This window comes from Aythya marila, assembly GCF_965140915.1.
Source record: "Aythya marila genome assembly, chromosome: 6".
NCBI classification, from domain to species: domain Eukaryota; kingdom Metazoa; phylum Chordata; class Aves; order Anseriformes; family Anatidae; genus Aythya; species Aythya marila.
Genome location: NC_139047.1, coordinates 23,490,771 through 23,515,989, shown reverse-complemented (window position 1 = coordinate 23,515,989; position 25,219 = coordinate 23,490,771). Strand labels below are relative to the sequence as shown.

Below are 25,219 nucleotides of genomic sequence, written 5' to 3'. Positions count from 1 at the left end.
TGCATGAAGCATCTCTACCTCTACATCCCTAGACAATCTCACACAATGGGAAACAGGTTGGCTGATCAGTAAAAAAAAAAAAAAAAAACACTTTACAAAATTCACATTCATCCTCTTCTCAGAAAGGTGTTACAAATCTTGAACAACCTGTTCAATCTCACATAATACAGGTTCTGCTACAGTAATAAGGATACATCCAAAAAATAAATACGACATGAAAAGGCAGCAACAATGTCACAGAAATGGGCAGAAAACAGAGCTGCAGGAACGCATATTGTACGCACAAGTGACCCTGACAGTGGAATGATTCAGGCCTAAAAAAACTTCATTAAAATCCGTGAGAGAGTTATCCCAGCCCACTAGAGTGGATGCTGGCTTGGGTCCTTTGTGTGTAAAGAGGAAAAAAACAATAGTCAGCATAGGAAGAACATTTAAGTAAAATGCATCCGTTCTTGTTAATTTAAGGAAGAAAATTAAAGATTAAACATCACTATGAGGGAATGAGAAGTCCAGATGGATTTGGAACGGATATAGCCATTGACCAGCATTAGGAACATGTCCCAGGGAAGCACTTCACATGGCTGCAGCAGTGTCCAAAACCACTCTGCTGCTCTCTCAGGCCCTGCTGAACAACCTTTACAAGTGTTGGCACAAATTTGCAGTCACAAACACCTCTCAGTAAATACAATTTATTGCTATTTTTAGATTTTTTTTTTCCCTATTGCTCGTTGTGGAAACAAATCACTTTTAGAAGGCAGGTCACAGGCAGTGTCTCTGTATATGACTGTGACAGTGGAACTTTATGGGACATGCTGAAAAAGCAACGAGATTAATTGCCAGTCTTTTGCTTAACACTATAAAGGATATAAATACGTGGAGGGCAAAAGGCATCAAACTATCCCTGTTCCCTGTACTCCTTACACCAGCTAAATTCAGTGCTTCAAGGTTTCAACAGTGTGCAAAAGCACTCTGCTTTCCCAGTGCAGCGTGGGAGGGTCAGCCAGGATGAGCAGCAGTGCAGGACAGGGACACAGGGAGGCTGCTGCATCCCTTTCCAATGACCCCTCCAGCCTGCCGCTCACTGCTCTGTTCATTCTGACTGCCTCTCCTAGGCTGACTGCCAGGGGTATTTCTCTGGGCAAGGGGCTTTTGTCAACACAATTGTCAGAGCACTATAGCAGCAAACATATGCCTCCTACATCCTTCTCTTTCAAACAACACAATTAGCTTTTTTTCCCCCCAAAGTTGATCAAAACTACTCCCACACACCTGCCCATGGCCCCTTGCTGACAGCTCAGCTGGACACATCAGCCAGGAGTACGAGCAGACTTCCATGCAGTATTGGTGTGGCTTTACTTCCTTTCCCCACATCTGTCTGAGCCACTTGCAGTCTTCTTACAAGAAACGTGCCATTTCCATCTTATCCTTTTGGATAGTTGAAAACAATTCTCCTTGGCAAAAGCATCCAGTGTGCTCAAAATTTGCAATTTGGGGTAGCTAAAAGCAATCTAAATAGCCTGAGAAACAAGCTGCACTTACTTAGGCACCCTAGGAGAGTTATCCATATTCAAAGGTGGACTTGAGGGACTGATAGGGCGCATGGAGACCTGACTTATATCCAGCAGGATCAACAAAACCTAAAACCACTACCAAGGGTGTTTAGTTGATGGCAAATAGACAAGCAGATGGAGAGGATCCCAGTGGCAGTTTCAGCAGAGGCACGCTGCACGGAAGCAACTCACATCCTTGCCGCAGCTGGGAGAGCCCATTGCTACTGGGACACAGTAGTAATTTATTGCCAATTAATTGCAGTAAAGCTACTGTTAAACCATGGCAAAACACGCTGCACTCCACCCATCCTCTCTGCCTTTGTGGAGCCGGTGGGGTTTGGGTGCAGACAGAGGGGAGCGCAGGGAGCGGCAGGGCTGGCTGACACTTCCTGGGTTCCCACGCAGGTAAGCACCTGCACTGACCTCGGGGCTGTCACCTCCCCAGATCCTCTCCTCTTCCTTCCTCTCCTGGAACACCAATGAAGGTCTTGGCAGGGGCAGGTCAGCAGAGACCCCCTTCCTTCTCCTGTGGGATAAGTACTGACTTTTTTCTCACCAAAACCAAAAGGAAGCTGCAATGGGTTAATTTCATAATAATTTCCCCAACATTTACCTGTTCTGGCAGAGACAAAACTTCAGTGCAACAAAGTTTGTTCTTTTGGAAAAGAGCCAGGTTTTGCAGTCCTCACCTAGAAAACCCTGCTGGGTTTACCGAGACACTGACAATTTGCAAATTGCTGTGAGACGATACAGACCAGGAGTTTTGCTCATATAACCCATATGTTACACTTTATACAGAAGGATTAATCTGCATTTGTGAGCTGGTATTTCATACTTTGTCTTTGCACCTGTCACACAGAGGAACATTTCACAGCCTTCAAACTAAACAAGTGATTAAACATACCTTGTATAAGTAAATACCTAAACCCTTTCCTGTCTGAGGAAATGCTGGCATGCAGTTAAATCCTACCATCGCTGCTGAGACATGCTGCTTAGTTTTTGATAAGCTTCTTTAGTAGACAGAGACAGATTCCAGTGCTCATCTATACACTTTGGATTTAGATCCAGCACAAAGTCCCAGCTTCCCCATTTTCAACCGTAATAGGGACAAAACCCTCCTTCACACCATGGGAGAAGCAGTCCCATCCGTCCTAGGCATGCTCAAAACTAGAGTTGGCGTTACTCACCCCTGCAAGAACAACCCCACCAACACCCTCTTTGAAGGACCTCAGAGCACAGCAGGGCCAAGCCCTTGCTTCACATCATCCAGTGGACCCTGTGAAATTAAGATGTTGGCTGCTAGTGACAGGGAGAAGAGTGTCATTCACAGACCAAAACCACTGGGAACGGTTAATTTTTGTGTTTTACTTGTTACACTATTTTGGATACTGCAACTGGAATGTTCCTTAAATATAGTTCCTTTCGCAGCATAAGCATCCATTCCCTGCCTACATGTGAGATAAGCAGTGTACTACCACCTGCAAGTTTGATTGTGGATTAAGTCACATACATTGTCACCATAAAATGACGTCAGTGCACAGCATGCTGCCCCAGGCACCCAAAAAGATTTGTTTTTCTGAAGACCACATGGCTGTTATTGGTGGTGGGTAAGGGGTGAGGCATACAGAGGCACTGCGGTTGCGATGATTTAGGTTTACATCTCTGCAGTAAAAATAAGTGGGAAATATACATCAGTAATAAGATCTCTTTTGACACCCTGCTCTGTAAAGAAAAAAAAGTCAATAAACTTTTGATCTGATCTTTGGTGAGGAATGTAATAACGTACATTCTTCTGCTTTTGCCAAGGTGCTTGATATGAATTTACGCCCAGATGGGGAAACCTGCCTGGTTTGAATCACTCTAAACTAGGACAGAAGAAATCAACCTATTTTGATATAGCTCCTTGACTTCCTTCAAGGAAGTCAAGGTGGCTGTGGAGGGCCACCTTGACTTCCCACGTCCCACCCACAGTGCCCAGCACTCACGTGCTGCCTACCCAGCCAGAGACATAGCCTTACTGCTCCTTCCTTGAGTTCCACATAAGAGGCACGGTGAATTCCCAGATCATGTTTTTCTTCCTTATGAGCAACGAAGTGATAAAATTTTACATTTCATAGCTGTTTTTATAAGCCTTTAAATCCCTGCAAATAAACAGCCTCATAAGGTCCTACACAGAAGCACCATGATGTTGTGTAGTGTCATCACTTCTGAACCACGCTGGCTGACAAAACGACAACATACACCAACTCTTCCCTATATATGTAAGTTTTCAGAGCTACACAATCAACTGTGCCTGTTTTCAGTTTGAACTGCAGTGGTATGACTAACTTTCCCTTACTCCTTGGAGACAATCAACCCATGAATTCAGCCAATACTGCCAGGCACCAGCCTTCAGTAAGGGCCCGGCCATTTGGAGAACTTCTACCAGTATGGAGATCAAGGCCAGAGGACAAGCCAATTTCCTGTCACATACGATGCAAAAAGCAATGCAGCAAGGGGAAATGGGGGTGGACAAACTTGTCCTACCAAAACCAGTCACACAGTGAATCTTTGCATGAAGGTTAGCCAAGAAGACAAGCACAGTCAACAGTGAACAAGATCTGTAAACAAAACACTCCCTAGTGGTATTCACTGGGTGCTGGGAACTGTTCATCTGCCTGTACTTATCGATGCTTGCCGTGTAGCGTGAAGGGTGAAGAAACAGCACAGAACAAAACCGGAGTACACGCACTAGCTTCCACTTGGGTCTTTTACTGATGTGCACATTGAGCCATTCCCTCCTCCTCCTCTTCGCTGCTGCTCAGCAAGTGTAACCATTCCTCGGGGCAGCAATGCTTGGCATGGAGTTCAAAGATCATCCTGTTATATGGGAAGAGTAAGATTGGTGCGGGCTGAACTGCCAGGAGACACATTGTACCTGGGGATCAAGGGCCAATTTGCGTCAGTCTTCCACTCCCTCTCTGTCCTGCTAAAAATAGTCTCTTCTTCTGGTTTCATCACTAATGAAGGATGGATTGTATTGTCCAGGATAGATGCATGAATGTCGAGATCCAGGCAAACCAGTGTAGGGAGGATAAAGTCCATTCCTTTCCAGTTCAGGATTTCTCAGTCCAGTTGGCTGTATTAGCAAAAATAAATAGATAAATAACATTTTAAAAGGGTCTTATTCTTATAGTCAAATCCTCTTTCCAACACATCCTTACCACCTTTCCCAGCAGTTATTTCAGTAGCTACAAGGAATAATAATATGATCACTAGTTATCTCTGTAACTTAGAATGATTTTCACTGCGAGAGTTATGCATTTTCTGGAGGGCAGTATTCTCATGCAACTGAGTTTTGATGTCTTGCCAATTAGAAGACTTGAAGTTTACCTGGCTGGAAATTTACCTGACTCCAAGTGCAGTCTAAGTACACAGTTAATTTTTAATCCAAGTGAATTGTGCTGATGATCTCGGGCACTGAAATAACACTCCTTAATTCAGGATATTGTCCCAGAGTCATCTTTAAAGGAAACGTTTCTAGAAAAGCCAAGTTTGTTTCCTTCTCAGTATTATCTGAAAGGACTTTTTTTCTCATTTCCCTTCATGCTGTGATGCTGTGTAACCCAGTAAAATTGCTTTGGGAAAACCTAAAATACAAGCCAGAAAAAAAAAAAAAAAAGTATTGCCCACCATTCTCTTCTCTGGAAAGCAGGAATCTACAAAGTGTGATTTGGATGAAATCCTGCAACCTTCAGCAACGTGAGTAACCCCACACAGATTCGAGTGCATCCGGTATATTGATGTGGGATAGTGAAAAATGATATACCAACACAACAGCTCTGGATATAGACATTAGCAGCTGGTACCAACCATGCAGGTATTACAGTATCCATTACGACAGGTATTTTGACCCTTCCTCTGCCCTACACAGCCCATTACTCCTTCACCACCTCCTTCCTGATGCGTGTTCTCACAGAGCTGGAGGGATGCTTCTTATGCATCCTTTTGGCTTCAGAAAGGGGCCTATACCTTGGAGAGGGGAGGAGTGGAAGAAAAGAGGGGTCCTCAGTGACCATCATCTTCCCATTTGGGGGTGAAGAACCCCCAGGGAGAGGTCTCAACCTTCCAGCATCATCAGTGAGAGTGAAAGGGAGAAAACTGCCCACAGAGATTCCTACAAGACTGCCCCAAACCTTCAACTCTCCTTCTCTACTCTACGATAGGGCTTTTTAGGCATCTACCAAAATGTTCCTAGACATTTCCCTAGCACTCTTCCTAATGACAGCTCCTTGTGGTATTCAACACACAAGTAATAGCTGGAGTCCACCAAACTCCCAGTGCCTTGCTGTCTATGGAAGCCATTTGCTTAGCTTTTTTGTTTTGCAGGAAAGGGATCTGTGATTCCCAAAATAAAGGAATGTATCTTTGCTGTATCAGGTACAAAGGGTTAATAGTTAAGCTATGGATAGATACCGAGTAATACACATCTGTCATCTGCAATAGGTTCTTGGTGCTTCCGTTCTCCTGCATCTCGATGGTCTCTCTGCCCCACTCTTGTGCTCGGGGGTTCTTTGGATATTCAGCATATGGTGACATCTGGAAATCCCCACTCTTGAAAATGAGTTTACTTATGTCATTTTTATTCTTTCTGTTTAGAAAAGAATGAAGGAAAGCGAAAAGATGTAACTTATCCTCATATATTATGTGCATTTCTGACATGATCTCAGGAGACTTACCACATGTTGCAAACTTTCACCAGGAACAAAGATAACCAGGTGAGACCCCAGAAGGGCTACAATCCACCTCCTGCTCTAAGGCACAGATAGGAGCCATATGATCGTGCCATACAGAGCACTGTCTGGTGGGATTTGAAATCTCTGAGGACAGAGATGGCATAACATCTCTGAGCAGCTTGTTCCACTGCCTTGCTGTCCTCTTGGTGAAAGAGTTTTTCCTTATATTCAGTTTAAACCTCTCCTGTTTCAATGTATGCCCCTTGTCTCTTGAAAATGTGCATGTTCACTAGAGTCAGTGAAAAAGCCTAGGAAGAATGAAAAATGCATGGAAGCCCCCATGCTATTCAAGTCTCCAAATGCTGAACTGTAGCACTTCCAGGCACCACCTTAATTCCGGAGAAAAAAGGCTGGCAAGCTGCCAGTCTGAACACCACCAAACACCCCTACATCACTGCCATGTTGTAGGAGCGGATTTTGGTGACAGTCCCAGTCCAGAGCAGAATACCCTCCAGGAAAGCACATAGCCTGCAAAAGGCCAGGACTGATGAGAAGACTGGTCTGTCCCCGCAGACAGGGACGTGGAGTGACCATCTCACCTCCCAGCTGGACCTTGCTGCTACTGAGAAATCCAGCTGCTGACTTTTGTCAGAGAGCTTTGAAATCCCAGATTTGGGGGCTGGAATGGGGGGCAGAGGGTGTTACTGCAAGGCAGCCCTTTCTTGTGGTATGTAAATCATGAAGCACAGCTACCTCAGCAGCACATCTTGCCTCTACTCCGAAGCTATCTGCTGGTATGGGAACTACATGTGCACATGTGTGTGTCTGAGAGGGAAAGACACAGTGAGAGCACATGCAGGGCTTGTGCTTGGAGGAAAAGAGCATTGAACGCATTCCCACACCTCTTGAGCAATGTCCCAGAAGCCCTTCCTGTTGCCTAAACTTTTCTCTTCTACTTAGCTTGCATTTTTGGAGGCTACTGCCTGGTGCCCTGTGGCTCTGAGTGGGAAGGACTCCTTTGCCTCTCCATCCATACAGGACACAATTGCCAGGCAATTAAGAGACACCTAGTTGAATTTATTAACCTGACTGCTGGAAAAAAAAAAAAAGAGGCATGTCCCAAATGAAAGCACAAGGTAATACTTAAATACCTCTGCTTAAACTGCTTGCTTAGCTGTGTTTTTTGTATCCTTCAGGGCTCCTACATGGAGTACTAAGCACAGTGTAAGTGGGACTGGCAGCGATACCTACCGACAGCAGGTGACAATCAGCGCTATGCCCATGATAAGCAGAAGTCCCCCTCCTGCAGCCGCAATCACCACAGTGATGAGCTGATATGCTAGGGACAAGAAAGACATATTCTCACTTAGAAACAGCAATGCGGTCATAAGTATTCATGTAAACATCTCCACAGTCCTCACACAAGGGGATTAACTGTTTGCTTCCTGCCTTCCCTCCTTCTATAAACAATATTACTGCATTTTTTCAAGTGAAATAGATGGAGCTGGGGATCTCTAGCTGAGGAAAGGAGAAGCTCCTGTGTGCTGAGGGGAATGATTCCCCTTACTGATAAATCTCAGTAACTCAATTGATCTTTCATTGATTCACCTCCAAATATCTTGCTTCAAGAGTGCATGCTATATGTGCTGTCATGACAGAGTATCCAGAGAAAGATCTCCAAGGAAAATACTGATCTTGTTAGCAGATAATATTAACTCAACTCTGTCACAGAAATAATTTCTGTCAAAGAAATATTTTGGCAGACAAAATAATTTTTGACAGACATTGAGGAAACAGAAAACCCTGATGAGAGTAGTCTACACCTACTGAGTTTTAGACACAGTTATTTGCAATTACTTCTTCAAAATTTCCCACTTCTGACACAGTGGAAATGAAATGAAGTGAAATGAAATGAAACGAAATGAAACGAAACAAAATGAATGAAACGAAACGAAACTCTGTACTTACGGTTTCCACAGTTGAACCCGCCTAAGCCAAAGGGACAGCTGATAACAGAAAACAAGAGAGAGTTTCAGTAGCTTGGTTATGCCAACAGGTCACGAAAGCAGGACTAAGAAGGATGGTGGGGTAGGAGGGGGCAGAGCAGTCACCATACCTCACACAGGTCTCGTTTTCCAGCTTATATCCATCTTCACAGGCTACAAGCAGACAAGAGAGAAGGGCCATGAGCACCCCACAGTGGTGCACAGGAGGCATTCAGCATTGCCACCTCCCTCGGCAGCTGCTCCCCAGCCAGCCTCGGGACCAACAGAAGCAGGACCACCTCCCGCTCCGTCTCCTCTGTTTTAAACAAAATGCTGTGAACTCAAACTCACCTCCCACTAGCTTTGACAGGGCCGTTTCAGTTTCCCAAGAACTAACCTGGAACCTGCCATAGGGTGGGCAGCTGGTAAAACAATTCCTGACACAATCCCTCCTTGCCCAAATGGAAACTCACCGCACGCTTGTATTGTTCCCACAAAATATCAGAGTACAAAATCTGCAAGTGTCACCAGCTTTCATTTTGAAACCTCACTTAAGTTGTGCTACTTTAGCAATGATGCACGTTATTCGTTGTTTTTAAATGTTAATACTGCCAGAAAATGTTATCCAAACAGAGCTGCGGTTAACCCAAAGTGAGATGTTATGTTTTACCTCATTAAGAATGCCACTTTTTTTTTTCTCTTAAAGCTGGAGCTAAATCAAAGTTTGAAATGTCATATTTCACGATAGTATAGTTGTATTGAATATAAATTAAATTTTGGAGTAGGTATACATAACCCAGAAACTGCTACATATAAAATCTTGGATAAAAAACAACCCTGAAGCCATACTGATGTGCTTAATGGACAGCTCTCTCATCATCTGAATGACCTGAGAAAATTGTATTATGCTTCTGATGAACAGCAAAGGTGGTGACCCACTGGGCACACAACTACAAGTTTTGGGTTACTGCCTAGACCAGCACTTTTTCACGCACTAGTCCCTCTGTAGGCATTGCTCGTGGATTGTTTTCCTGACACCGTATGCTTAAAAACAGCAATGCAGCAGCTCTTGAGCCCTCCTCCCTCTTCCTTGACCTCTAGCTGCAGGGATAAGGTGTGGCTGCAAACATGGGGGCTCTCTAACCCCCACCAAGCTCAGGGAAATCCCTCGGGGTGCAGGGGGCTGCCCCACAGAGCTGCAGGAGCGTGGCCAAGTGCTCGCGTCCTCCCAGCACAGCACGGGAGATGCCATTCCCCCCGCACAGCTGGAGCCCACATGTTTTCAGAAGCACCTAGCACAGGAGGGGAGGGAGGAGGAAAGGAGGGCAAATGTGCAGCTTATTATGATGGGCTGGCAATACCATAATAAACCAAGAGGGACCCCTAGTTTTCTAGCTGGACACAGAAGCTCATGGCTCTCGCAGCACCAATAACAAGGGGTATCAGTGCCAGCTGGGAGCAATGTGACCATGACCTCTCTCTCATAATGCAGGTCATAGAACTTCCCTAAATTCAGTTCCAGTTTCAAATCAAATAGTTGAACTGGAACTACATTTTACAGAATCATCCAAGCCTGATTTTAATATTTCCAGCAACGGACAATCAACCACAACCCTGGGTCAGATGCTCATAAAGTTAATTTCCCCAGCCACAAAAAACATTCACCTTCTTTCTGTTCTGCATTATCCCTGTGTCAAATTCCAGTCTTTGGATGTTTTCTCAGTAGGCTGGAAAAGGTTATATTATCCCATTTCTTCCCCTCGCCATCAGATCACTCCTTTGCCTCTTGTAAAGCCAAGTGCTCCGAGATTTTTGAGCTTCCCTGGCTCTTGCAGCTTTGCTCTGAACAATCCCATTCTCTCTCTGACCCTTTTGAGTTCCGGTTCCCAGAACTGGATGTTGCAAGCACAGGGATAACAAAACATCCCTTCTTCTGCCTGCTCATGCCCCTAAATGCACCAGGCATGGCATTATCCTGAGCCAGAGCTTGGGACTCCTCTTTGCTTGCCAGGCCCCCTCTGCAGCTCTGTCCCAGTCCTGGCTTTTCAGGAGATGTGACCCGCAGCATGCCTGGCACTCTTGTCTCAGATGCTTGTGGTCATGTAGAAATGCTGTTTGCTACATCCCAAGAGGGTTGCTCCATCCAAGAGGTGCAGGAGCTGTACCCAGCCACGCAGGCATACACATCCCGAGCAGCCTCAGCACTGCAGCCCCCTTTCGGCAGGAGCAGCCCTGGGGACCCACTGGCACACGGCTGCCAGCCCGGGAGCTCCACATGGGCTGGAAAGAAGAAAAGCAAGGTCCTGAAGGGGTGTCTTGGTGTCTTACTTTACTTAGAGCAATGCAGAGCTTTAATGCTCAGAGTTTATGTCCTTGCCTCTCCTGACTCTCCCTTTTTCTCCCAAGTTGCACGCCTCAGAAAAGCTGGCACAGTGGGGCTGTTGACCTCTTTCTAGAGCAGCCCTGAAGACACCAGGAAGGTTGAAACCAGCAAGAACCCCGAGATGACTGAATGCACACCGCACGGTACCTCAGCCCAAACATCAAACTGCCCTGGCTCAGAGGGACCCTTCCCAGCTCCAGGGGACACTTTCCAGGCGTGCCCCAGGTGACAGACAGAGCCAGGCAGGGAAGAACAAACCTAAACCTCCCATGGGGAGGCCAGATGGGGCAGCACAATGGCTGTTTCCCTCTTTGCAAGGACATAATGGGAGTTAGCACTCCACCTCTGCATGATCCACAATGCGGGTCGGATGCTTGGGAGGCCGCAGTTCCTGTTTAGTCACTAAGAGGGCAAGGATTTTAAAAGAGCCTGGCATATCACTTGCTGTATTGATGGGAGAGAATAGCCCTAAATTTCAAATAAGGGCCATAGCATGGTATTTGAAAAAGACTTTTAAAATTGTGATGGCCTGGCTTACCCAGTGGGGACAGTGATGCCGACAGCCCGGTACATCGCTGGAGCACTGCACCGTGCGCTCAGCAGCAACCCCTCACCGCCATCCCCAGGCTCACCTGGCCTCAACCCCTCACCATTCCTGTCCCCCAAGCTGGTCAGTAAGATGTTTCCTAGTGCCAGCAGAGAGCTGAAGATGGGAAATCGAAACCTCACAGTGTGGGGGTTGGTCTTTCATATTTTGCACAGCAAATAAGACCAGTGGGTAGGGACTGATCACATCTCCGTCTCTACAAGACGTTACATCACATAGCACTCCATAACCATCACATCCAAGTGCCTTGCAGCCTTTTAGGTATTTATCTTTACACAACTATTTGGCACGGGTCACGTCCAAAACAAATGGATGGTTCCCTCCACAGGTGGTGGGGAAAGAGTTGGGCAATATCCTCCCAGGAGTCTTCTCAGCTCCCCACTCACTGCATGAGCCCCTCTCTGCCTGTCAAGGTGGAGGCAGTCAGTATTTCCTAATAAAAAATCCTCCCCAAAATACAAGTTGATGGGAGGGAAATACAAAGGAGAAAGGTTTTGCCTGTAGCCACAGCACAGCGGAGAGGCAGGACCACAACCCAGCAGCCAGGGATGCCCATCTCAGAGGGGCCCAGCCCGACCCTGCAGCACATGCATTATTTCCAGACACATTTCTCTCACTCATCAGATTTGGAACTGACAAAGCATCTCCTACTTCAACAGTAACCCAGCTGACACTGCCAGAAACAACATATAACCATTATTAAAATTATTATTGATATATCATCAGAAAACTGAATTTCTGAACACTCAAACTGAATCAGAAAACTGAATTCTTCTTAGGACCTATGAAAACTGCTGCAAGTAGGGAGTGGACATTCTGATCCTACAAAAGTCACTCTGACTGCTGGCACAAGGACAAAGACCTTGTTTAAGATGTAGCAAAAGAAATTTCATGATCTGAGGAGTAGCTAAAAAATAATATAACCCTGAAGCTTAAAATTTCTATTAAGAACCCCGTTGAAAAATAAATTCATAATCATTTTCAGATAGTTGCTTATTTAAAAAATAGTGATGATGTATTGATATAAGCTTGTGAGTTTAAAGCAATTATCTCCAGTTCGCCGAGAGTTCAGACAAAATCAAAACAGGCAGAGCTGCACTACATCTCTGCTCTGTGCCACTGAACTGAAGCCCAAAGCAATCAGGCCCCCTTCTCTCTCTTCTCAATCGTTGTGACTCGCAGCATGCTCCAGAAAGAGATAATATTATTCCTAGAGAGAGACAGTATCTCCAATGTCTGCTGAAAAGTCCCCTAACTAACAAAAAGAAACTTGAGCTGCTAATATTTATTCATAAGATCATGCTTCTTGCACACACAGTGATGCATAAGGCAAACACACACATGCACGACTCTTTTAGCTGGGGGAAAAAAAAAAAAAGTTAAGCAGAATTCAGTCCAAAACAAGAATGCTGTATAAAGGACAATACCTCTGCAGGAATGGTCCATCTTGTTGTATTTGAAGTACCCGCTTTTGCACTGGCAGAGTGCAACCCCATCGAAGTCGGTGCACTCAGAAGTCTCCTTGTCGCATTCGGGGTCCTTCTGCTTGCACAAGCTGCCAACTGTTGGGAAGACACAGCCAAGAACAGCACGTTTCTCTCTGAACACACCACCATGCACATTTGCTTTCCCTAGGCATTGCATTCAGCTGATGCACTGCTTTCACCTCTCTTTTTTTTTTAAAAAAAAAAACAACAATATTTGTTCTACTATGAGACAATCAACATTACAACACGTCACAATTTCTTGCATATCTACTGTCATTTGTACAGGAAAGGAGAGTGGGTGAATAATAAATATTTCAGCCTGAAGGCAGGAGGGGAAATTAAAAAGAAAAATATGTTTTGGCTCAAGCTGAAACACATCCTCCCCCCGAGACAGTTCAACAAATCATTTTTTAGGTTTATATCTAGCAAAACATTTTGCTCAGCCCAAAAGAGATTCTTCCATTTCAGTATCAAGCCCCATATTCTTTCCACTTTTAAACCACGGATTTTGTCCTTTCATTTACATTACTTTGGAGTTTTTTTTTCTCTAAAAAGTCAGATTTGTTGAAATGAGCATACAGCAAAACTGGGGGTAAACAATGGAAATTGTGCCACCAATCTACCTATTTTACTGGGAGGTAGGATAAATGGAACCAACAAATGAAAATGTTTTCATGAGAAGCAGGAACTCGTATGGCGTATGTGCCACTCACCCGGAGCTCCCCTTTTGCAACCCCCTCCCTGCTGGGCGCACCATCGTATTGTTTGATCTCACATCTTTTCTTTAAGTACTTACACAAGAATTGAATTTGTTTCTTAGTTATTTTAAGCAAGGAAGTAGACTTTACCAGAAGCACTGTAACGGAGGTAACCGCCGAGTATAATTTGAGCTGGTTCACTGAAGTCATTTAAATTTATTCAGTCCACAACAGTAGAGTGTGGCTTTAAAATACACCACGTTAAAATGAAATCCCACATTGGATTTCTCATCTCCACGTTTACTTTGCCAGAATGACCAGCCGAGGCTTCCCACCTCACCCAAAGTAGCTGCTGCCACCGACCATCCTCACTCCTGGCATCCCACCAGGATCACCCCTCTCACTGCCTCAGGAAGGCAGGATCAGGAGGTGCAGAGCTTGGGGGCAGCAGCACCACTAGGGCCAAGCCTGGAGAAGGTTCTGCCCAGCACTGGTGGGCTTCTCCTTCTGCTCATTCAGCAGGTGGGGGACTTGGCACGGAAATTATTCTTGGCCCAAAAACTCTAAATTGTGAACAACTTTTATACCCCATTGACTCCGTAACTCACAGCCACGTGAGCAGTTTAAAACATCATGTTAAGATGATTCCCATTGAAACGAGACTAAAACTTTTAGAGGGGTTTTGCTAAATGCCAAAATCTTCCTCCCCCTTTTATAAAAGGAGCCAACCAAAACGTGTTCACCCACCCTCCCATCACAGTCTCTCTGATGCTGTTTACCTCTGTGGAGTGGTTTCAAGCTGGAGATGAACTGGCAGGGATCAGGGGGGGATTTGCAAGCCCGAATGTAGCTTTGCACGCTGCCGACAATGTCATAGAAAGTCACGTTGGATGCTAAAGAGAACGTGGATTGCACTGAAACATGCACAAAATTTGCCTCCCTAACAGAAAACAAAACAAAACAGCCCTGAGTACCACGGGTCAGTCCGAGTCCATTGTTAGTACATTAACAACCTGCTAATTATTAATGCAAGCAATGTTTAACACAGAAACAACACCACATACAGACCGAGAAAGCTGTGCATCGCAGTAGACCTCTGTTGTACTTTAAAGGCAAGACAAACTTGCACATAGAGAGGCAGATTTAGGGCTGGATGGGGTGCTGGTTGTTCACTGTGAATCCAGCCACAAACCCACCCTGGGCAACAGGCTTTTTCAGGCTGTTGCTTGGCAAGCTGTCCCCAACAGGGATACCAGGAGAGATGGCCAGGGTGCAAAGGCATTTCCCATGCCCTGCGCTATTGCTGGGCTTGATTTCATTAAGCACAGCACCCCTGGGGCTGACTCAAAATGAGGACCTCAAGCTGGCCACCCTGAATACACAGGCAACCGATGCTGTTTGTCGCTCTTCCTCACGGCCCCTTACCTGGTGGCTTTGACTGTGGAGTGGTGGTACCCAGGCAAGCCTGACAGCGAGGCATCCAGCTGAAAGGAAGGAGAAAGTAGCTGTGAGGAGAGAGCAGCATGGCTCCGAGCATCCCCCTCACTCCAAGACAGCCCCCAAACACGGGCATTTGTTTTCCCTTTGCAGCAGAAGCAGTGCTGGCAGCACCCAGATGGTTCACCCCAGCACCCCGCTGCTTTTGTTGCATCTCCAAACCACCTGCTCCTAAAAGTGCTGGGATGAACTGCAGCCAGGAATGGCTGGATGAACTCTTGCATGCAACAATCTGCCTAAATAATGCACAGAGATGTATATATATCCCTATCCCAGGGGTCTTTCTGGAACAGGTGAAGGCACAGCATATGGGGAACCCACCATCCCACCCAGATCTTGCTGTGAACCGACTGTGACTGGGAAATGCTGCTGAGAGCACCGTATGCTCAGCTGGGCTCTGCTGCTGCCCTTTATCCCTCGGGATTTGGCTATGAGCGAGCTGCCACCAGCTGCAGTCCAAGCCACCACAGCCGGCAGGCACACAGGAGATTTACGGTGAGTGTCGTGAGCCCCAAAGTCACCATTCCAACGTCTGACCTCAGAGAAGCATTAACACCCTTTAGAAGCCTGGGAAGCTTTAGAAGCTCCCACCACACCAGGATGTTCAGCAACTAAAAGGGTTCAGCCCAGACCAGAGAGCCTTGTGGCTACCTGTCCTAACTGTACGAGGAGAACCACCACCACCCTGGAAGGGACACTCACCATCGCCAGGATTTCACCCTCCACTTGCTTGAGATCTGCATATTTCCCGTGGGTCATGTTAAGTTTCACGGGGACCTGGCCGATGAATATTCTTACTAAAAAGGAGAATGGGGTGAGTTGGAACATATTCATCCTTTCTATAAACCGAAGCTGTTTAAGCAACACAGGCTCATTTAAAAGGACCTCTGAACACAGAGAGAGAGAGGGGGAAAATTTGTGGCAAGGTGGTTCCAGGTGTCAAAGCTAATTTATAATAATTCAGGTCACATGTATCAAATCTTTTATCCCTCCCTCCAGTGGAAGGAAAGCAAACCGAGAAGTCAAAATGAAGCACTGTAGAAAGGATATTTTCTCTTTTTAAATTGTTGGACAGAATGAGCAATGACGTTTGAAAGGAGGCCCAAAAGATGCATTTTTCCATGCTTAGATTCAGAGTTGATTCATGGCAACAGAATGCAATAATCCAAGTTGTTCAGCCTCAGAGAGATAATATCCCTAAATCTTGTATTAAGTGCCATGAGATACTCAGTGGAAATGAGAACTCAGAGCTCAAGTTTTATGTTCCACCAGAAAAACAAATACAGTTGCAGATAACATTATAAAGCTTCCAATTCTTTCCCATTTTTTTTCCCATCCACGGAGTCTATCTTCACCACAAATTTTATATCAGACAGCTCTAATGTAACAACTCCTGGTAAAAATGAGACTAGAATCACCTTCATGGTATTTGCATAATCTGCCCATATACCGGTCCAAGGCACAACCAAAACAACTCTCTAAATTAGAAGCTGACACATTCCTACATGAAGAAAGGTTTCAAAACACCCTTCAGGGACACCTCAGTCATGCTGCTTAGCAAAATGCCCATGCCTTTAAACCTCGCTGATTAAGGGCCAGAAGAAACTGCAGCAAAACAAATTCTCCTTTGCAACAGATCTCTGAAAGTCCTTGGGATTCAAGACCTTTATTAGAAAGGAGGGAGCCAGAACCTGAGCCCAAATAATAACTGTGCTGCACAGAAAACGTGAAAGGTAAGAAACAAAACCTTGATCTTACAAAGGCTTTCATGGCTCCTAATTTTATGCACCTGGCTGAGCCCACTGAAGTCAGGTTGTACAACAGCCCTGCTCACTGATCTGCTTTGGGGTAATAAAACACATTAGAAACAGAAGTGGCACATCTGTCCTTACTAACGAGCCTGAGCTCACCGCTCTGCTGGTGTGTTTTTAGGGCAGGCTGAGAAACTCTTACCTATCGCTGTGTCTGGTCACATGTTAGACACTGCACTTGTGTAAACACTAAAGGCTCTTGTAAAAGTGGTAGTTGCGGGGTACATTGAGCTCTGAACTTGTCTGAGCCTAGGCTCATTGATTTTAGAAGATTACAGGTAATTATTTCCATCTTTTTCTCCCTTGTTTTTTCACTTTCGTTTGCTTACCCAAATTGCACTTTCCTTTTTCCAGCTCATATCCAAGAGGGCACTGACAGACATAGGAGCCTTGGGTGTTGTTGCAGGTAGCCAGTGCGGGACAAGGGTTGGAAAGACATTTATCCACATCTACAAAAAAAAAAAAAAAAAAAAAAAAAGATCAGCCTATAGTTACAGAATCCCAAAATCAACAACTGTTATGCTAAAAAAGATCAACTTGGCTTCTCTCCTGTGACCCCCTGAGCATTATCAGATGGTTCATTGCATCATTTGCACTTACTGTTTATCCTGTTTTTAATTATTCTGCTGGAGCTGAAAGAATAAATGCAAAACACTTTCTCTTGAATATTCATCCAAAAGCCCTTGGGAACCAGTGTTGATCCATGTTAATATTAACACCCAGCAGCACTGCTCCTCTGCAGAGCTCGGAACGCTTTTCAAAGACAACCAATGCTACAGCTCTGGACAAGGACATCAAACAAGGGAATGGCAGGCAGAGCTAGACACATGGGCAAGGGCTTCTTCCCAAAGCCCTGGTAAGCCACTGCCTGCTGGGTGTGCAAGGGTCTGGGGAGCAGACGCCATCTGGAAAAACGGTGCTTCAGGGAATTAATGGTGGTAGCCTCAGAAGCTTTTAAACAAGACAATTCAGACTGCAAATTCTGAAGATACACAATATTTCCCTTTGAAAAAAAAAATAATTCAAAAATGTTTTGTCAAAATGGCTCCTCTCGCTGTGCGTGCTGCCCACAGGAGCACAAGCACACGTCACAGGCGTGCTTTGCAGTTCCTGCTGAGCACTCTCGCAGAGGCAGGAAGGATGGGCTTTGTGGTTAAAGCACAAAGCACAGGGGCCACAAGCTTACATGCACTATTTGTGACGCCCCCGCGATGCCCATGACACCACGCAGCCCCCACAGCCCAGACAGTCCCAAGCTGACCCCCGCCTCGGGACAGCAACAGGGGATAATCCCTGTGTCCTGGGCCGTCTGGCAGGGCCATTTCAGCATCAGCAAGAGGGAGACTTGCTGTCTCTGACCTGAGCAGTCAGAAACAAGTGGGTTTATTTTAAAACCTCTGCTGTTGTTTCCCCGTGCTTCAGCACACACTTTGCGTGGTGGGGCCGACAGCAGTTCCTTCTCTCGCAGCAGCAGATGCCCATGTACGAAGCATCCCACAAGGAGGATATTTTTCATTCTGGCAAATGGCAAAACTCAAGTATTTAGAGGAAAGAGTAACTTGGAAAGCAGGCGAATCATTCTGTAGAATGGATCCATTACATTAGTTTTTGATTTAAAAAAAAATCCCCCCCAGGTTTGTTTGTTTTTTGGTATGAATCCATAGCAATAATTAAAACCAATCAGCCCAAGAAATAACCTTTAAATGCTTAATTACTTGTAGAATATACACTACTGCCAGTATTGTGCTGAGTGCAATTAGTATACAAAATACCCTATAGTGGCACTAGGGTCAGACGTCTGAACTTTAAATGTAGAATCGATTTCCGTTCATATAAAACAGCTCAATATATATACTTGAGAAGGAGCCTGGCAGCAGTGATAAATGAAAACCTTTGTTCTTCCCCAGTGCTTTGCGACACTAGACTCCTCAGAATGTGCTGCAGTTTGCCACTGCCACTGCCTGTAGACTCCCACATCCTGAGAGCCCCCACTCCTGCTCAGGGAGCATCCCTTCAGTCACGTGGGGAGACGTCTGCCCGTGCCAAGCCTGGGTTCTCCGGGGTGAACACTGCCCAAGCACAACCCTTCCCACCTCTAATACCACTATGGATTCACAGAATGCTCCTGGACCACAAGGTAATTAAAAAGCAAATCTGAAATGTTTGAATAGGGTGTTTCTCAGCTTCCCGTTGACAATTTCGGTTGCCACAATGTGCTCAGCAAGATCATGGTATGTGACATGCCAGGAGAAGTGACAGGTCCCTGAGGGGGTGGCTATTTAGTGGGATGGGGAGACCGGCCATAGGTCATGATAACAGAAAAACTTCCAACAAAAATACTGAATGCTGGCCAACTGAGTGCCTTTTCACCCGAATGAGAGAGAGATCGGACTATTCTTCAATTCTTCACGACAAATATACAGTGCATCCTAAGCTTACCTGGAAAGCCAATCAGCTTTATTTTTTGGAAATTCCTATATTTCAGCTTAACATTTCCATTGGAAACATTCAGAAAAATGTTTGTTTTTTTCCCCAGCAGCTCAGCATGATTGCTAAATCCTTATCTTAAAAATACCAGAACAGAGAGCGAATTCTTATTCCCAAAAGCTGCTGACAACAGACTTATCACATATGCATAAGTAACCCTTCAAAGACCCTTCAAGTGGGACCCAGCTACTGCTGGCCTCACCACTGAAGAGCACTTTTAGACACCTTACCTGTTGCTGGAGATGTCCTCACGCCAGCTGTGCTACTTGGTGGAGGGATGGTTGTGCGTTTGGTAGCAGCCAAAGTAGTTCTTACACTCACAGTGGTCTTAATGGTTGGAGGGATTTCAGGAGGACTTGTAGCAGGGATGTTTTCCTTGGTGACTTTACTAGGTATTGAAGTGGTGAGATCTGTAGCTTCTGTCCTTTCACCAGGGGTATAAATGTGTTTAGTGGCAGCGGGTGTTTGAGTTCTGTGAGGTTTTGTGGTGCTAGCATCAGTCGGGGTTGGCCAGCGGCTGGCCGGGGTTGTCAGCACAAGGGGTTTCACCGTGGTCAATGGTACTGCAGGGACGACGGCGCCGTGGCTTGTTGCACTTGGTGAGGTGCTGAGGGGAGCATCCGTCAGCACTGCCCGTGGGGCTTCGCTGGCTGTGGTGAGCAGCGGCGGCGCCTTCCCAGCGGTGCCCCCCTTGGAGGTGGCGGCTCTCGGTGAGGTGTTCTCTGTTACCACCGTGGGAGCAGGCGTGGATGCGATGCGGCCACCGAGCAGCTCCATGGGCGTCGTGGGGAGTGGGGGAGACGTGGTGGGGGTGAAGGTGGTGGTGTTCGGGGGCTGGCGAGTACCACCGTGCTTGCTGGTCTCCCTGGGTGAGCTGCCAGCCACGGCGGCCGTGGAGGGCACCCGCCTGACCGCAGTCGTAGCTATGGGGGTGCTTATTCGACTGCTGTCATCGGACTGTGAGATGGATGATGGTGATGAAAACAGAGGCAGTAACGATGGTAATGAATACGATGACGAAAGCAGCGAGGAAGTGGACAAAGAGGACGACAAAGCCTGCAGAGGGGCTGAAGATGCCATCACAGAGGACGAGAGCATCTCGGATGGCTCTGATGTTGCCAACAGGTAAGTTGTTGGTGGTGTTGATGTGAGCGAGTGATGCAGTGGTGACGCTGAGGAAGAGGGTGGAAATGCTGATGAAGACAGAGATGATCTGCCAGTGGGCAACACCTCGGAGTCAGTGTCGAAGAGAGTCGTATTTTGTGTGTTGCCTACAGAAGCAGAAGTCAATGGCTGGGAAGAGTGCACCAACAACGGCTCCGTAGATGGTTCAACAAAACTGCCATTGCTGGATGCATTGCTCCTCCTGTCCTGTGCCACGGAAGATTTTGATGAGTCAGAAGGGTTGGAAATTTCTGAAAAAAAGGTGGAACTTTCAGAGGAGTCAGCAGAGGTGCTGCTATTTGAGATAGACAGGAGGGTCCTTTCTCCTCCTCTGGTGTACGTGGTTGAAATGTACGTGCCATCCGTATGAGAAACTGAGGTCCTTTTCTCAGCATCAAGGCTACTGACTGGCTGATGGCTACTTGAAAAGCCTGGAGTAAAGGACAAAATACACCACAATGACAGAATAAAATTAAACTATTTTGATATCATATTATAGCTATGTGATAAATACATAAAATGTTCTCGTCTATAAATAAGCCCATACTCATCTAAAAGTTCAAAGCATAATCCAAGTGTGGCTATTGAATTAGGAGTCTTCTGTACTCCTTAGCTCATTTTAAAATTATGAACTCTAACAGACATAAAACTCCCATGAAAAGTGCAGGTTTCTAAAAAAAAAAACTCTTCTTCCAGTATTGCTTTTTTAATGTGATTGAGCACTTATCGTTCTGTGATATTTTGTGGCAAGCTAAGCAGGAAAACCCATCAGCACTTTCTATCTTTCATTATTTATAAAACTCATATAAAACTGTCTCCCTCTTATCCTCCTTTCCAAACTAAAATATATCCATCTTCTTAAGTCAGTTTGTTTTTAGACACAGTGAACTCCATGCCTCTGTAGGATGAAATTATTACATTATGTTAATTTGCAGCTTATCATGAACTCATTGACTGAAAACTTTGCAGTCAGGAAATCCTAAATGAATAGCACAACAGCATGCAAAAATTCAGATTATTTAGCATTAAAGGAGCAGTCAATCTTATAATATGAATTTCAGGATGTACACATAATTTCAACAATCACTAAAAATCAAAAAATAGGATATTAAAATTTCAGAATTTGGTGTAACTCTATTACTGACTCTTTAATTCATGCTGACCTACAGCATGACACACTTCTGAAAGCATTACCCACAACAAACCAGTTAGGATGCAAAAAAAAATACCATGACCATCAAAACAGGAGAGTTTTCCTGCTGCTGCTGAGGTTCGGGGCTTCACTTTTGGATTGAGCATCCTGCTACGAGGGACCTGGCTTTGAGGCCTCTGTTTGTGTCAGCATTTGGAGACATGAGAACATCTCCAAGTACACCCACGGGTGGCATTGCATGTACCAATGAACGAGAGCTTTGAACATAACAGATAAATGCATGTCAATGGGAACCCTCTTACCCTCAAAAAGCACACATTTGGACACACTAACTTACTTGTGAGATCATTTTGGAAAGATGAATCAGTGGCTATCTCAGAAGAATGTGTGAAGAGAGTCTCTGTTGCGAAGCCTGTGCTGCCAACTGAGGCATTGACTGCCCTGCTCTGGTCTGCTGATGCTGGCCAAATCGGCTCTGAAAAGCTGGCGGTCTCTGTGTAGGAAGCGGAGCTCTCTGTGCTATGGGCCAGTTCACTGCTTGTCACCCGTGTCCCCTCTCCACCAGCTAACGTGGCTGAACGGTGCGAGGCATCGGTGTAGGAGCTGGAAATCTCTTCCTCTGTACTCAAGCTGCTGGGGGAATGATGGCTGCTTCCCACAGCTGAAATAGGATTGAAAATCAGGCGTTTGATTTTACCACCACAGATCAGACAGTACTCTTGAGCTCTATAGTAATTCTAGTTTGAAATGCAGATTAATAAAATTGCACTTATCAATACAGATTAAACACAGATTAGGTAGTCCTCACATATCTGTTACCTTAAATATGGATTTAACAAACAAAGCCTACTCCAAGGGAAGAGGAGTGTTTAAATATACAGGCACAATCAGTACACCCTTAGCATCACAATGGCATATTTAGGCTACTTATAATTGTCACCCCAACCCAGGCAGGTATTAGATGTTCCCTGTAGCAAGAAGATACAGGTCTCATTCCTGAGACTGTTCCTGTTAAACACCAACAGCTGCAGATACACAATACTAATGAGCTGAAGCACCATAGCTTTTAAATAATACCCACGACACCCACAGCAGCTCTGAATGGTGTTGGTGGAAACATCAGCCCATGGAAGAGCTGGGAGGTGAGGGAAGGGGGCTTTGTCTTAATTCAGCCACGACTATGAAGTTCAGAAAGACTCACTGGAAGGTTCACCGGAGGCTGAGAAATAGGTGGAGACTCTGGATGAAAGGGTGACCTTGGGCTCTGTGTACCCTGCATAGTCAGAGGAGACATGTCCCCCTCCAGACCATGCTGGGAAGGATGGGAGGGGGCCCGAGTGGGGCTCCCCAGCTGTGCCCGGATGGGATGTGGGACTTTCCATTTCCATGCTCCATGTGCTGTGGTTAGCTTCATCCCGAGATGTCCCCTCCCCACGGGTGGAGAGCACGGTCAAGACATATGTGGTCTCAGTAGGAACACCAGAAACCCACTGCCCTCTCTCTGGAACTGCAAAGCAAAGACAGACATACATACATATATTTATGATATTATTATCCCTGGCCAGGGAGTGCAGGATGTGCAGGCTCTGAGAAAAAGGCAGAATTTTAAATGTAGGGAGAAAAAAAATAAAAATAAAATAAAAAATATATATATGCTTGAAAACTTCATGCTGGAATATTAAGAGCTGTGAGGTAGGAACCCAGATGAGTTCATGCTTGAGTTTAAACACTTGCTCCATGTACGTGTGGCCCTGAGAAGCTGCCTGGCTGTCTACATCCTGGCAAGAGAAGTGCTGCCTCAATGCAGAGGTGAATAACTCACCAGCCCTGCAATGCTCAGGCTTCCTTCACCACAAACTGGGATCATTAATATGGAAAATCTAGCTTAAAACCAGAAAGCAAGGGTAGGAACTTGGATGAGGGGCCCTTCATGGCAAATGAGGAACCCACACAACCCACCTGAAGCACTCGGTGAAGATGAAGGCACTGAAACACCAGGAGGAAACACAGGCAGTGGCTTTGTTGGAAGCTCAACGAGGCCAGCATCGCTCTGTGAAATATCTCTCTGCCTCCTAGGCTCTGTCACTGAAGACAGCAGAAGGACAATATCCAGGGAGCTGGTGCTGGCTGAAGCAGGAGCAGAGTTGCCTGTGCTGGTGCCCACCATGGGCTCCACGGTTCTCTCCCCACCACTGGTGGCTGTCACCGAGCTGGGTGTGCTGGTCAGAGGAGTGTCAGGCAGGCTTTGTCTCCTGGCTGATGTTATAGCTCCTTCAGCTGGGAAACGACAAAGCAAAATGGGTTTATACGTATTAAAGTATAAGCAGATAGGCACACCCCTCTTCCCTCACCACCCTCAGGAAGATACAAGGAGTGAGAAGGTTTAAACCTGGAGAAGATGCCAATTGCAAAGACAAGCCTTTCCAACCTGAGGGTCTGGGGAAAGGCTGCTCACAGGACAGCACCCTGAAGAGGGCACCAAAAACAAGAGGTGGGAGCACTGGTGTGCTCACCGACCTGCTCCAGTCTGTCCTGTGTGCCCCACGATGCCCGTGGCAAAGTGAGATGGGGCTACAGCACCCTGTAACTCCCTGGTACTTGAAACAAAGCATGACTGTGCTTTTATCAGTAAATAATGCATTCGTTTGCTAGGGTGGAGTCAGGGCCAACGGGCCTTGCCTCCCATACAGCCAGCAGGCCTGCCTTGAAATGGTGCTACCTCAGAAACCACAACAAAGCTGGGTGCCAGGCTGCTCATTGCAATAAGGCTGGGCTATTCTGGTGACTAAATGCAAAAAATAGCTAACATTCACTGAAACTTTCCTCCATAACACCTGATAGCATTGTCCAGCACCTCCTAACGTCCCCTCACTCCTCCACACAGCGGGTACTTGAGACCTACGGGGTCGGAGCTCACCTGTGGCAGCACTGCCCGAGGCAGATGATGAGTGGGCAAGCTGCGGGGCTGTGGAGGGTACGATGGCATCCGTGCCACCACCAGCGTCTGCTCCCACAGATGGCCTAGGGGACCGGGTCTGGTCTGGAGAGGAGATGGTTTCTGTACCAGAGGTGGAAATCTCTGCTGCATGGGCCAGTCCGGTGCTGGCTGGCAGAGACCGTAACGTCCTCCCGGCACCTCTGGTGGCTGTCATGGACATGGAGGAGCTGGTGGCATCAAAATCAGTTCTCCTCTCCGTTGTCAGGATGCTGAATGATGCAAGGCTGCTTCCCATAGCTAAGATACGACCAAGAAAAAATTACATATGTAAAACTATAAATAAACAGATGAGCTTTCTTCCAATAGCATCCAGAGGCAGTGAGTACATGCACAGGTAGAAAATACGAGAAGACATAAATCCAGGAAAAATAGGAAATTTCCAAAGATGTGACTCCTTCCCATAGAAATCTGTCTCATAAAAAAAAAGGGGGTTGATGCCAGGAAAAGTGCTGTTATGTAAAAACTGCTGAACAACTATGCCTTGCACTTGATTTCACCATTAAGTGCCTGAGGGCACTCCTTGCTGCTAGAACAAACACATATCCTAACAACCCAGAAAAGGCAGGAATTTAGTTCAGACCAGGCACAACGCTGAGCAGTGTGTGAAGGTCATGGCTGAAGAAGTGGGCTCAGATTCCTTCAGCACCACAGCAGGGTCAAGGAGCAAAGCACAGCCTGATGGAC

General features: G+C 46.0%; 1 protein-coding gene across 2 annotated transcripts in view; it reads right to left on the bottom strand.

The window, feature by feature from the left end:
- Nucleotides 1–3,512: 3,512 nt before the first annotated feature.
- The window catches only part of HEG1 (heart development protein with EGF like domains 1), a 39,493-nt gene continuing 17,786 nt past the window's right edge, over nucleotides 3,513–25,219 (bottom strand). The window contains exons 7-21 of one of the 2 annotated variants that reach the window (XM_082763313.1): nucleotides 24,455–24,772; nucleotides 23,497–23,814; nucleotides 22,739–23,044; nucleotides 21,875–22,198; nucleotides 19,451–20,815; nucleotides 17,063–17,182; nucleotides 15,625–15,719; nucleotides 14,851–14,909; nucleotides 14,205–14,365; nucleotides 12,668–12,802; nucleotides 8,382–8,424; nucleotides 8,234–8,271; nucleotides 7,517–7,604; nucleotides 6,006–6,180; nucleotides 3,513–4,668 (exon numbers count right to left, since the gene is read on the bottom strand). In XM_082763313.1, coding sequence (XP_082619439.1) covers nucleotides 4,519–4,668; nucleotides 6,006–6,180; nucleotides 7,517–7,604; nucleotides 8,234–8,271; nucleotides 8,382–8,424; nucleotides 12,668–12,802; nucleotides 14,205–14,365; nucleotides 14,851–14,909; nucleotides 15,625–15,719; nucleotides 17,063–17,182; nucleotides 19,451–20,815; nucleotides 21,875–22,198; nucleotides 22,739–23,044; nucleotides 23,497–23,814; nucleotides 24,455–24,772 — 3,695 coding nt within the window. In that variant the 3' untranslated portion in view covers nucleotides 3,513–4,518. The remainder of the gene's footprint in view (nucleotides 4,669–6,005; nucleotides 6,181–7,516; nucleotides 7,605–8,233; nucleotides 8,272–8,381; nucleotides 8,425–12,667; nucleotides 12,803–14,204; nucleotides 14,366–14,850; nucleotides 14,910–15,624; nucleotides 15,720–17,062; nucleotides 17,183–19,450; nucleotides 20,816–21,874; nucleotides 22,199–22,738; nucleotides 23,045–23,496; nucleotides 23,815–24,454; nucleotides 24,773–25,219) is intronic. The other variant, XM_082763314.1, reaches the window with a different exon arrangement.